Genomic DNA, 14,352 nt, shown 5'->3' on the forward strand with positions numbered 1-14,352 from the left:
GCATTACAAAAACACATTCTGAATACATTCGTTATGTAATTTGTTATGTTATATGTATAATAGCATATTTATAACCATTCCATATTGAGCACTCGATTCCCGCATAATCTGGAGGGGCCACTATGATGTGAGGTGTATACCACCATTTATTTCAATGTTGACTCATGCTATTTCAGAAAGCATTCATGCGATCTGTGAGTGCAACGAGGAAAGCGCGGCTGCTTCGGATGAAAAAGTATTTGAGAAGCCCACAGAAAGTGACCACGCGTCCAGCAACCCAATCCCTTGTCCTGACACACTACTTAAACTGAAGGTGAGAATTTCGTTTTTAAAAGGCCTTGTTCAAACCTTGCCTGACAACATGTTAATTACCGCTATGGTGAAGGGCCAGCTGATGATATTACGCTTATAAGCAACCACCTGCTACTTCTTGCATTGGTAAACCATTTTTCGGCAGGCAAAATGTGGTATCTTGTGGAACTACTAGATTTTAACAGGTATTGAGGGTTGTGCTGGCTGTCAGTCTGTCAGTCCAAGCTTTTGTGCCTATTGACCGCAGCTGTGGCAGACAAGGAATGTAAGGAATGCTGTGCTGCTACTCAATTTGGAAGCTGCACTTTCATAAAACAATTTGAGATTCGCGAATGAAAATGCCTTATTGGCTCACTGGCTTTACTTCCTGTGTGGTGCCCCGGCATCATTTCCTTAGGCTCTAGCTTCCAGACAGGATTTTGTATTTATTTTGTTAATGAGCTGCTTGCCATCTCTTCAACTATGCTATCAATTTTCATTTATGTGCATACATTTTCAGCGCTCAGGTGGAATGCATTTAGCCATTTTAGGTGTTAACGGCAGGCGTTTTTACATGGATGTTACTATGTGTGGTTTGTCAGAAGCATAAAAATGTAGCCTATTTTATAATCTATGCTTTGCTGATTTGTACAGTTCTTTATTTATCTGCTTTGCTTTTTTGCCTAGGCAATTGAGGACATGGTCACAGATCCCTTTTGCATAGACCTTAGGCGAATGAAAATGCTTTTGGCCACTACTGCGGAGGCCCGCATGTCCAATGCACCAGATGATTTGCTGTCATACATTTTAAATCCTGACGTGGTAAGATCACTCATGCTTTTCAAATCATGTGGGTCTGCTCTGTAAGGTTAAGAGTGTGTTATTTTGTAAGCTGTGATTTACGTTTACTCAGCTGTGCTCTGTAGCATTTGATAAATATTAAAAAGTGAGTGGTCATTTACACAGACTGGCTCGCACTTTATAACCTTTAACAATGGTGAAAGCATTGCTATAACAATGAATGTTCAAAGATCTCATCTAAGTCAAGTTGTATATAGAATCAACTCTGCTGCTGGAGTAGTTGTGTGAAGGTGATATTTTCTCTTATCGTATCGTTCAGCAGAATTAAATATTTGAAGCTATCCTAGGGCCTGTTTTTTTTCAGTGGGCCATAAAGTGTCAGTCAATGTGCATTTCTCTCAGCTTGCCTTTGAAGCAGAAATAAGGTTTACAGACACAGTGGAGGCCAGTCTAAGCAAAATGCAAAAGATGTTGGACCGGGGAAGTCTCATGGGACTTGAAGAATTTGTTCGACCCAAGGAGGCTGATGCTGCAGTTTTTACTACGCTAAGACGGCACTTTCTGATCTCTTGAATGGAAAGGGACTGATAAAAAAAAACTTGAGGGCTGTTGTTCCGTACACAAAATACCTAAAAAGTATGGAAAGGTGGATTTCAAATCAGACTTCTTAAATCATGTTTTACCTGTAAGTTATGTTAAGCATCATAACAGCACTGGAAAGCACATAATGGAGTAAAGAGGACATTTATTTGTAGTGGGAAAGTGCATGAAGTATGAAGTGCGCAAAGATCAATATATTGTTTGGTTGGTAACTAACAATCCCTCAAGGCTGGAAAAGCCGATTGATGTTCAGGTCATTCAACCAGAAAAGCGTAATGCTTTTTTCAGAAATAAAGCAGCGATTCCATTCACACTAAGGAATCGTTGATGCGGCATGCTCATAGAATTTTTGTGCACACTGGCACCTTTTGCAGGTTTGAAAGAAAGAAAACCAAGAAATCACAGTGAAATAAATTATTAGTTTTATAAAAAGGGTATCATCATGAACACCATAATTTAAAGCCATTGTGCAGCTAAAATTTTGCTGCTTCTCTTTTCTTTAAAGGCACGAGAACTTGGCAACAGGTCTCCACCAGGCCCATGCATTTTGAGAGAGAATGGCAACTTCAAAATTGCCTGCAAGGAAAACATTATGGCGTTACCACCTGCATCATCACCTGAGAAGGCGGTCATCCTCCTATTGACTGTATACTTTATTTTAAACCTGTCATGCCCATACGCTTTTCGACAGTTTTGGGGACTTGTCCAGCAGCATGTCAGCTGCAACATTGTGAAGTTGTGCCTTCTTTTACTATTTTTTATCACCAAGGCAAAGCGCTGGCTGTAGGTTTCAAGGCTGGCTTGTTTTTTTTAAGGTATCTCACGTATATTTTTCAAGGCTGAGTTGTTTGGTTGTTTAAAGGTTTCTCGCTTGTTTTCGAGAGTCTCTTACCTTTATATTTCGCTGTTGCCTTGTTGACTTTTTATAATGTGCAACGTGCTTCCAGATATATTTGGGGGCATAAAATTTTATAAACATTTACACTAGCTTTCATGGTAGTGTTTGGGATGAGTTATCCCAAACTACACAATGCTGGGGCAAGTAACCTGCCTGGAGTAGGAGGCTTTTTCAGGGGCTTATCAAGTGTTTTGGTCACGATTAGCTTTGTATTATACTTAAATCCGTGATCTGTCAACTGTATTGTTTTTAGTGTTGATGTTTTTGTTGCGGGGATTATTGCCACATGCTTCTGGCAAGTTATCGTGTGAAAATGTTTCATTGTTTATTTTGGCTTGCACTGTCTTCTCCCTTTAATAATTTATCCACTACATTCTTCATTGGTCTTGTCTTAATTCAGCTCTGTAAGCCCATTGTTTTATGCCTTTTTTGCATAATTCTTAGAGTACTGAATTCTTTTGGAACGGGGGTGCGTAAACTCGATAAATGGCATATGGGTACTTGCGCGTTTGAATTACCTTATTTCCTGTGATAAGCCAGCATATTTTATAGCCTTGTTTAATGTTTCTTTATTCCATAGCCGATGGGCTAGTTTATTTGAATGGGGTGCACTTATGTCTCGGGCCATTTTTATTACCCACTTTTTTAATATAGAGGCCTACACGTGAATGCCACTTAATGCGTAGTCTCTTTTCTTGTTGGTATTTGTTCCTTGTTTCCTAGTCATTTTCTATGAAATTTGAGACGAACACGTCTTCAGTGTATGCAATACTGTCACTCAATAAAGTTTGCTCATGTTGAAAAGTATTGTAATAATTTGTTTCATAGGTGTTTTAATTTAGGTACCTTGTTTCTTTTACATGCCGCTAAAGGCCAGAACAGGATCCTGCAGGTGAATCCAAGGTTTTCACTGTGTCATTCGAGGTACCTCAAACCTACTTTTATATAGAACTGTGCTCTAATAGGCAACTGTTGGAAACTGTCGGGGACCACACTGCTGCAAAATTTCTGCTTTCCGATTGTTGGTATCACCGCAGGCCACATGCCAAGCCACCTTGGCATAGGACCTCAGTTTGTACTGACAGGGGAAAGCAAAAATATTGCACAAGTGGGAGTCCATAGACCGCTTCCTAACTGCTTATTAGAACATTGTTTTATATAAAAAGCAGTTCTGAAAGTACCTGGAACGGCGCACCGGATATAACCATCGCTATTTTATGTGGATCAACCTTCCAGTAACTGAAACAACCCTTTTATTTGGAATAGGGTTCCATATACTTTTATGTGGAACGACGATCCACATAATTATTAAGTAAAAATAAGTGGTGCACTGTTCCATATACTTTTTAAAGCATGTAGAACGTGGTTCCAAATATATAACTGGAACGTTGTTGCAAAAAAGTTCCAGCTACTAAGTGGATCTTATGTAGATCCAGATTAAGAGTGTAGTCTTCTTAGTGAAGAGGGATTGTGATACACCAACCTGCATAGCAAGAAGTAGCCGGTTTGTAGGTGCCGACACGAAGCAGCCACCAAGCCCACGAAGCGCGGCCTATAGTTGCAGCTTATTTATAGTTGGAAGCGTAGCTGATGTTGGTGACGATGGCGCTGTCCATCTACCATCCAGGGCCAGGCTTATCGGCAGTGGCGACAGGAACCTTCAGACAGCGGCGGGTTGAAGCTTAACACGTTGACGGTTGACAGCTGGATAGTGTGCGGAGCAAAGTCGTAGCACAGCAATCCACAGGCCGGCGATGTCTCAGCGGAAACAGTCACACCGGCAGCAAGGAGCAGATGAGCGAGGACGGCAGATAGCATCTGCATAGCAAGAAGTAGTGGGTTTGTAGATGACGACACGAAGCAGCCACCAAGCCCACCATTGCTTGGTGGCTGCCAGTGGCTTCGCAGTTTCTTTCGCAAGAAAGGTTTCAAATCTGTTGCAGCTGTAGGGTTAATAGCGGGTGATGTGACTGATGTGGCCATTTTGTTGGCAATAACATTGCCCTCGATACCTCTATGCCCAGGCACCCAGCATATAATGACATGCTGGTTAGTTACGTATGCTCTACAAAGAACAGAATAGAGCTCAATGAGTACAGGATTTCTGTGTCTACTGAGTAACTTCAAGGCTTTCATGACACTTTGGGAGTCTGTATATATGATAGTCTTTTGCAGTTTTGATTTCTTCATATTGTTACGACGCGCGACAAACGGTGTTTATTGAACAGGCCTCAGGGCGAGCCTCCGACGAGCAAAAAGAGTTCTCTTCTTCGTCTTCTCCGCTAACACTCCTCCTCTTCTACTAATGCGGCTACATTGACTAATATTCCTCCCCTCCTAGACGAAGCCCGCCGGGCAAGTCAGCTAAGTTCTCGGTGTGAAGGGCTTGAGACGAGCGACATGCACAACCTCAGTCTTGGCGGAGTGCCGTCCAGTTGCGGTGAGACGCGCCAGTCGATAATTCATTTCACTGAGTTGGTCAACAATAACGTACGGGCCAGTATAGTTGGCAAGAAGTTTCTGACACAGGCCACGTTTGCGCACCGGACACCATAGCCAGACTAAATCCCCTGGAGAATAGGTGACATCCCGATGGTGCCTGTCGTACCGCGCTTTTGACCGCTCTTGCGAAGCCAGAGTACGTATGCGGGCCAAGCGTCGAGCTTCTTCAGCGAGACACAGAGTCTCGGCGATGGTGAGATCGTCGTGGGTGGAGAAAGAAAATATGGTATCCAGTGTGTGACGCGGCGGACGAGCGTAGAGTAGGAAAAACGGGCTGTAGCCAGTAGTCTTGTGCTTTGCTGTGTTAAAAGCGTATGTAATGAATGGCAAAATGTCGTCCCAGTTTTTATGGTCCGATGCAACGTACATGGACAACATGTTCACCAGTGTGCGGTTGGTACACTCGGTCAGCCCATTTGTTTGCGGGTGATACGGTGTCGAGTGGCGAAAGCTGGAAGCGCATAATCGAAGAAGCTCTTCCACGACATCTGCAGTAAACTGGCGGCCGCGGTCACTGATGATTACTCGAGGAGGGCCGTGACGGAGAATGATCGAATGCAGGAGGAAAAAGGAAACTTGGCTGGCGGTGGCAGATGGCAAAGCAGCCGTCTCGCAGTACCGGGTCAGGTGGTCGGCACATACGATGATCCAACGGTTCCAGGGGCGGATCCAGGTTTTTTCTGAGGGGGGGGGTCAGCTTCTGTCAATGATGATGATGATGATGATGATGATGATGATGATAGTAGCCTTTCTTATTTACCGAAATTCACCGTTTCTGCTCACGACAAACCCGCGGTTCTTACGGCTAGAGCAACACCTGTAGCCCGCCGTGGTGGCTCAGTCAGTTCAGGCGTAGCGCTGCTGAGCACGAGATCGCGGGATCGAATCCCGGCCGCCGCGGCCGCATTTCGATGGTGGAGAAATGCAAAAACGCCCGCGTGCTTCCGTTGTAGTGCACGTTAAAAGAAACCCAGGTGGTCAAAATTAATCCGGAGCCTTCCACTATGGCGTGCCTCATAATCAGAACTCGTTTTGGCACGTGAAACCCCATAAAGAGGAAGAAGACCTGTAGCGAAGCCAGGTATCGGTTTCTCCGAGCTTATAGGAAAAGGACGTTACTCAGTACAGCCATGTGCATGGCGGCTGTGCCTGATAATACAGGGTGTTCAAAACTAGGCTTTAAGGTTTTCTTAAAATTAGGCACTGGGAGGCACGCGAAGACCACCGGTACAAATAAGTTATGTGGCCAGGGGGAACAAAGTGAGATGATAATTATCGCTGTGAGCAGCCTAATTAACTAAAATTGAACAATTATTTTTTGTCGACTGCAGTAAGTGGGTATGTTTGTATTGAAAACAGAGGCAGTCGCGTTTCTACACAGTATCAGTCGGAAGAATTATTCTAGCGTGTCCGTGCTCCGAGATATCCGATTCCAAATTTCAATTGTTGTACTGCGCAGAGTTATCGAGTCGCCGCGAGAGCGGTTTATGCTTTGTGTTTCTATGGAAGGGAGGCATTTTGAACATTTTTAGGGCATTCACATCTTGATGGGTGAAGTGTTGTCATGAGATTTGTGCATGACAACACCAAACTTAAAGCGGCAGTATGAAATATTCGTTAGCATAGCTAAAAAGGTTTCTGCTGTTGATGGTGCAGTTGGTGCTCTTGATTTCAATAAAACTTACAATACTTGGAAATCAGCAGTCACTTTATTTGCGTAGCCCAAACAAGGACCATGCCCGGTCGTCTAGTCACCATTACGCACGCGCACTGCCCTCCGGCTTCACCGCTCGCGCCATTATCTCGGCATGGCTGCTGCCGCCATATTTACAGGCTGCGCGGTCGCGTGTTACGACATCAGTTACGGGTTCTTCGATATTTTTTTTTTTCATTTTGCCAGCCGTGAGGGGAAGGGAGACAGTTATTATCTTTACCAATGCCTCCGCCCCGTTGTCAGACTCAACGCCTCACGCAACAGCCGCGTCACATCAGGGAGGAGCTTTGCACCGATCCTCACTCTCTTGCAAGTTGCATGCGTAATCGTGCGAACGACAATTAAAATTTGGAGTTGGATATCTCGTAGCACAGACATGCTAGAAGAATTCTTCCAAGTGAAACTGTGTAGAAACACCACTGCCTCTAACTTTTGAATACAAACATACACACTTACTGCAGTCAATAAAAAGTTAATTATTCAATTTTAGTTGATTCGGCTGCTAACAGCAATAATTATATCATCTCACTTTGTGTCCCCCTGGCCACATAACTTATTTGCGCAGGTGTTCTTCACGCACCTCCCAGTGCCTAATTTTAAGAAAACCATAAAGCTTAATTTTGAACACCCCGTATATCTAGCCTGTATTGTTTCTTAAAATAAAATTTGGGATGATCTGTGGCAGGTTCGTTATAAATGCGTAAGCACGCGTCCGTTTTTGGAGTTCTATTGGAACACCTTGATTTCCTTAAGAAGATCCTTGTGTTCGGCTGAGACACCTTCGTTTGCTTTGGAGGACAACTCCCCTATTCTCAAACAGCCCTCGACTCAAAGCTCTTCCTCCACTCCACCTTGTTGAGCACAGCGCCGCCTCTCCACTGATAAAGACGCGACAATTCTAAAGAATTCCCGTGAATGGTCATGAAGCTCAGTGACCACTTCTTTGGAGGGATGGCGGTGCTATCTTTCCTCTTGAGTCGACGTGTTGTGTTGACTAGAGGAACGTTCTTGAATACGGCCGTAACGCCCCGCTCCAACGCGGCAACCACTACGCTGGGTGTTTACGATATGCGAATCACCGCGTATGAAGACTCACGACGCCACCTACAAGAAGAAGGATGTGGCGTGTTAGCCGAGAGCGCGAGCCAGCGTCTTCGTGTTTTGTTTCCCACTCGATGTCATCCTTTTACACAAGGTGCGCATCTGCTCCTGTTTCTCTAACCACGCGACGCCATCCTAGACCCGCGCGCTCGCGTTGGCCGTTGACGTCACGCTCCCGCGAGAACGCCCACTCAGATAAAAGGATCCGGCGGGTTTGAGCCTCCTGTGCTTAATGTACGACAATAAAACTGCGAACTTACAATGAAAAACTTATAGCGTACGAAAGGTACTGTGCTCGTGCTGGATATTGTCAACGTGTAACTGTGATCACAGTTTAAAAAATGTTGCCTATGAGTAGTTCTTAGTTTAGCTGTTAGTTGTTATTATTTATATATAAACACTTCAGCGAGAGATCTCTTTCATTAAGCAGGTTGGTCGCGGAACCGATGACATCCAATGAGGCAACCGATGACACCCCGAGGGGGTGCTAAGTTAATCAGGTGCGAAGGCGCTCGCGCGCACATCGGCGTGCTTGGCAAAAGGGACGTCCCCTCGTTCATTCGACGCACGGCCGGCGCCAGGAGGTCCAAGGTGTTCATGAGAAAAAGTAACTACGGCAACTTCGCGACACCACACCCCTACGGAATACAACTAAGCTTGTGAGTGAGCTAGCTTTACTTAATTCTACATGGCTGCTACAAGTTACAACTGGTACTCGCGAAAAATACTTTTGAAGAATGCTGGTGGCCATATATTTTTGCGACAGGGCCATCCCCCTGTCAGCGAGGGGGCGATGCAGAAATCTGAGGGGGGGGTCAGGACATCCGGACATCCCCCCTGGATCCGCGCCTGAACGGTTCCCTTTCGATGAGCGGGGAAAGGGACCCATGAGATCAATTCCAACTTGCTCGAAAGGAGAGCTCGGAGGCGTCAGTGGTTGTAGGAGGCCGGCTGGCGTCGTAGTTAGGTGTTTGTGGGCCTGACACTGAGCGCAACTGCCCACATACATTTCAGTCGACCGACGCATTCGGGGCCAGTAAAACCGTTCTTGGGCACGATGAAATGTACGCGCTGCTCCGAGATGTCCGGAGGTAGGATCGTCGTGCATAACCTGCAGAATAGAGGAGCGTAGCTTCTCCGGAACTACAAGAAGGAAGCGGGCACCAGTGGTTGCGAAATTCCTCTTGTAGAGGAGGCCATCACGAACACAAAATCCTCGGCTTGTTGTGGAGTTATGCGCGTTGAAAAGTGGCTCTAAGCTGAAGTCTTCTCGCTGCTCCTTCTCGAAGGTCTCTTTATCAGGGAATGCAGGTGCCAAAGAAGCAATCAAGTGATCAAAGTTATCGGCATCACAAAGAGTGGTGTTTAGCGGCATTCGCGAAAGGCAGTCAGCATCAGCGTGTCGGCGACCACTCTTATATGAAACTGTGAAGTTGTACTCCTGAAGACGTATAGCCCAGCGCGCGAGTCGACCAGAGGGATCACGAAGATTGACAAGCCAACACAACGAATGATGATCTGTGACGATTGTGAATGGGCGTCCATACACGTACGAGCGAAAACGATGCACAGCAAAAATGACCGCTAGGCATTCCTGCTCCGTAACGGTGTAATTGCGTTCAGGCTTACTTAACGTACGACTCGCATAAGCAATGACATGCTCGTTCCAGCCGCATCGCTGAACGAGGACTCCCCCGACCCCCACGCCACTCGCATCGGTGTGGATCTCTTGGTTCAGCTGGGTCGAAATGCCGAAGGATGGGACCCGTCCTCAGTAAGAACTTCAGTTGACGAAAAGATGCGTCGCAGTCGTGAGTCCACTCAAAAACGGCGTCCTTATGCAGAAGACAAGTCAGGGGATAGGCGACATCGGCAAAAGCAGGTATAAATCGGCGGAAATAAGAGCAGAGGCCTAGGAAACTACGAAGCTCTTTAACAGACCGAGGAGGCTTAAACGCTTCAACAGCTGCTGTCTTTTGTGGATCAGGCCTGATACCATCCTTGTCTACAAGATGGCCAAGCACCAATGTCTGCCGCTCACCGAAGTGACATTTCTTAGAATTGAGTACTAGGCCGGCGTTTTCGATGCAGTCTAAGACGACTTCCAGGCGCCTGTTGTGCTCTTCAAAAGTGCTTCCAAAGATGACAACGTCGTCTAGGTAACACATGCAAATATGCCATTTGAGGCCTAGAAGAATGGTGTCCATAAATCTTTCGAAAGTCGCGGGTGCATTGCAAAGCCCAAACGGCATGACGTTGAACTCAAAAAGGCCATCCGGGCTTATAAAGGCCGTTTTTTCTTTATGGGCCGGGTGCATTGGGATTTGCCAGTAACCCGATCGCAAATCTACAGAAGAAAAGTAGGATGCTGAATGAAGGCAATCCAATGCGTCATCAATCCTTGGAAGAGGGTAAACGTCTTTCTTGGTAATGGAATTGAGACGGCGGTAGTCCACACAAAATCTCCAAGTATCGTCTTTCTTTTTCACCAGTATAACTGGAGCAGCCCACGGACTAGATGACTCCTGAATTACTCCTTTCTGTAGCATTTCGTGAACCTGTTCGTCGATAACCTGGCGCTCTGACGGTGACACTCTATAGGGTTTCTGTCGAACAGGCTGCGCCGACCCCGTGTTAATTCTGTGCTTGGTTCGAGACGCAGGAATGGACGGCGCGTTATCGCCCTGGGCGAAGTCGAAGATGCTTAAGTGTTTAGTCAGGACGTTCACTAATGTACGGCGCTCGTCCATGCTGATCGACATGCTGATCATTGGCAGAATCTTCGAGTCTTCCGAGCAGATGTCAACTCGTGTATGTGGAGCATCTGTGAGCACGGCGACTGGCGTCGATCTGTGCTCTTTGAAGGAAGCAAGCTTCATGCCAGCAGGTACCACTATGTTTTCGCCTGAAGGGTTGACAACCCATAATTTGGAGCACCGCTGAGCAACAGACACAAGACAATGTGGCAGAAAAATGTTCTTCTTCATGCACGGTAAATACGCCGGCTCTACTGTGGCGTCGAAGGCCCGATGAGTGTTAGTAGCGCAGCCCACCGGCACACTCACAGCTGACAAAGCAGGCACGAGAGTGTCCTCACAGGCATGAAATGCGCCATCCTCGTTTGGAGCATCCTGCATGAGCTCGTAAGAAATGTCACCACTCACAAACATCTCCCCTGTTCGGCAATCAACGGTGGCACCGCACATCTGTAGGAAATCAATACCTAATTTAACATCATGTGAGGAACGGGGGAGGATTGTAAATTCAGTCGTGAAAACTCTACCACCCAGTGACACTTGTGCAGTGCAAAAACCAACAGGCCGCAACGAATCCCCGCTCACGCCACAAAATGTTGCCACTTGGTTCCATTGAAATACCACTTTGCGTCCTAATAACCTTTGGAAAGCGAGACTCATCACAGAGACAACAGCACCGGTGTCCACTAACGCCAATGTAGACACACCATCAACAAGGACTTTCACTTTGTTCTTCAATATAAACACAGGCGGAGGCATATCTTTCAGCAGTGAATCTCCAGCGACCTCTCCTCCATTGGCCGCGCTCTCTAGTTTTCCGGCGGTGGTGATCTTGAACGACGCCGTGGTGAAGGAGACCGGTGCAATAGAGGAACAGGATGTGGCGTCACGCAACGATCGGAGGCAGGTGAGCGGTTCCGAAAGCTTCCTTGCCAAAAGTTGCTGCTAGAAGGCGATTGCGCCATAGAAGGCCATTGGGCGTTAGGGGCTGGGGCAGCAAGTTGATCGTACGGATACCTTTGGCGTTGAGGACAAAACCTGGATATATGGCCAAGGACGCCGCAGACGTAGCATGTCGGAAGCGGACGGCTTCTGCGGTAGTCTTCAGGGCTGTCATACACGTCTGCACGCCTAGGACGAATGACTGGGTCGTAACGCGAAGCATTGCCAGTGGTGGGGCGTCCAGAGGAACGTGCGTAACGAGGGTGAGGTTCAAATCGGGTATCCGAAGAGTAGTGGCCTCTCGATGCCGGTGCGTGTCGGTACTCTGACACATTCGCGACGCTGACCGACGGTTGCCATCCATTCAAAGGTGGTGAAGTGGCCGGGGCTTGCGAAAAGGAGGCATCAGAGACATCAGGCAGGCGACGTGTCGTCTCGGTGTGCCTGTCTAGCTCTTCGCGGACGATCTGTCGTATGGTCGACGCCAAGTCAAATGAAGAGCTCATATCGATGCTGGCCACAGTGGTAACATTGGCCAATCGGCCAAACTTTGGCGTTATTCGGCGCATCTTCAGCGCCTCGAACGTACGGCAGTGCTTTATGACATCAGACACTGAAGCGAGACTGTCCTTGCCGATCAGAAAATTGTAGACATCCTCTGCTATGCCCTTGAGCAGGTGCCCGACCTTGTCTTCCTCGGACATTCTTGCGTTGGCTTGCTTGCACAATTTCAAGATCTCTTCGATGTAGGCAGTGCAAGTCTCCCCTGGTAGCTGTGCTCTCTGTGCCAGGGTATGCTCTGCGCGTTTCTTTTGCGATAGCAATTATATGGACACTTCAACCGGATTTCTGCCGTCGGCGTCGCCGTCGCCGTGAGGTTCCGTATAGATAAAATCTTCACCGCGCGCCGTATGCCCGAGCGCAAGCGTGCTGCGACGCACGCTATCACGGAGAGCGAACGCACTCAATCCTCCACGCGCAAGCAACGAAGCGGGAAGCCAGCGCCGGAGGGAGCGGGGGGGGGCACTTCTACTGTGCCAACAACCGCGCTCGTCGCTCGGCCGCACGGTCTCTTATCTTTCCCGCGCGCAAGCAAGGAAGCGGGAAGCCAGCGCCGGAGGAAGCGGGGGGGGGGGGGGGGGGCGCACTTTTCTTCTGCCAACAACCGCGCTCGTCGCTCGCCGCACCGTCTCTTATCTCCACACGGCTCTGCCCTTTATGAGCCGTGCATTCGCGGCTCAGTTCCTGTTGAAGCGATAGACCGCACGTACCTTCGCCCGCAGCGGCGTATGCTTGCTGCCAGCGTTTTGACAGTCGTCTGCAGTCATTCAGTGTGATCTCTTCATGTTTGTTTGTGCGCGCTCACACCACGCTTGTTCATTCAGTTAGTAATAGTCGGGTCACATTTTCCAACGCACGCTACACATGTAATGCTGCCCGGATCGGCAGTGCAGCGCTACAGGTGTGTCCCTTCGCACGCGCGCTGCCCACGGGAAGCGCTTCTCATCAACACCACCGTTTCACACGCGCCTTCTCGTGGTCATCGAGTCTCTCTTCATGTCGGTCTACTTACGCCGCAGCACACCTGCTTACTTAATCAGCTCATGTTTACTACAATTCATATTGTTACCAAAGCCGCTCACCTTACTTCGTATGACATTGCTGTGTTGCTATCGCATTCATTGCTTCGCCCTTAGGGCGAAACTGTGACATTTTTTTTGCGTCCGAGTCGCCAAAGCATTCCTTTAGGTCATGAACGAAACGTTCCCACGTTGTTAATAATTCTTCGTGGTTCTCAAACCACATCAGGGCAGTGTCAGTAAGAGCGAAGATAACGTTGGTTAGTTAGTTGGTCGGTGGTGTTCCAGCCGTTAGACTTGCTTACCCGTTGGTTCTTCTACATCTTCTACATTCTTCTACATCTTCACCTGCTCTCCCGGCGAAAACCCGAGGTTCTCGGTAGTAGCGCCACGTACCAGCAGGCGTTGATCCCGGAGTGGCAGGTATCGGTCCCCGAGCGTCTCCTTCGTGGTCATGTTAACAGGCGCAGGGGGCAGTCCGGCGAGGCGACGACTCCGGCGAAGAATAAATGGCTCCGGGTCCGTCGTTACTTGAAGTACCCCGCACCTCCACCAAAAACTGTTACGACGCGCGACAAACGGTGTTTATTGAACAGGCCTCAGGGCGAGCCTCCGACGAGCAAAAAGAGTTCTCTTCTTCGTCTTCTCCGCTAACACTCCTCCTCTTCTACTAATGCGGCTACATTGACTAATAATATGTTTTACAGCTGATAAAAGTGCATATGACTCAGCCGTAAAGATACTTGTTTCCGGGTGGAGTAGACCGGATTCCGAGGAGGATGGGCCGACGGCTGCATACGAAACCCCGGCATGTGACTTAGAAGTGTCTGTGTAAAACTCTGTGCATGAGTACTTGGACTGAAGTTCTAGGAAATGTATTTAATGTGTGCCTCTGGCGAGTGTTTCGTGACTTCTATAAATGATGTGTCACAATCTATGAGCTGCCACTGCCACGGAGGTAACAGTTTCACTGGATTCATAGGACGATGATCAAGCAGTGGAACCCCCATTTCCTCACTAAGATTCCTCACACGCATAGAGAACGGCGTTCTCGCTGCAGGTCGATTGTGGAAGAGTGTGGCAGCGGTCACATCGTTTATTGTTGAATAAGACGTATTTGCTTTGTAGTGGGGAAGAGAGTCCGCAGCCATTGAGAGAGGAGGACGA

General features: G+C 47.7%; 2 protein-coding genes across 2 annotated transcripts in view; one reads left to right on the forward strand and one right to left on the reverse strand.

Moving 5' to 3' along the window:
• LOC125944428 (uncharacterized) overlaps positions 1 to 2,803 on the forward strand; it is a 28,561-nt gene extending 25,758 nt beyond the window's left edge. The window contains exons 3-4 of the mRNA XM_049664913.1: positions 177 to 313; positions 2,198 to 2,803. Coding sequence (XP_049520870.1) covers positions 177 to 313; positions 2,198 to 2,479 — 419 coding nt within the window. The 3' untranslated portion in view covers positions 2,480 to 2,803. The remainder of the gene's footprint in view (positions 1 to 176; positions 314 to 2,197) is intronic.
• Positions 1 to 14,352, reverse strand: part of LOC119446596 (sodium/hydrogen exchanger 3-like) — a 411,172-nt gene that overhangs the window by 210,705 nt on the left and 186,115 nt on the right.

The sequence above is a fragment of the Dermacentor silvarum genome, chromosome 3 (assembly GCF_013339745.2).
Source record: "Dermacentor silvarum isolate Dsil-2018 chromosome 3, BIME_Dsil_1.4, whole genome shotgun sequence".
In the NCBI taxonomy this organism is placed as follows: domain Eukaryota; kingdom Metazoa; phylum Arthropoda; class Arachnida; order Ixodida; family Ixodidae; genus Dermacentor; species Dermacentor silvarum.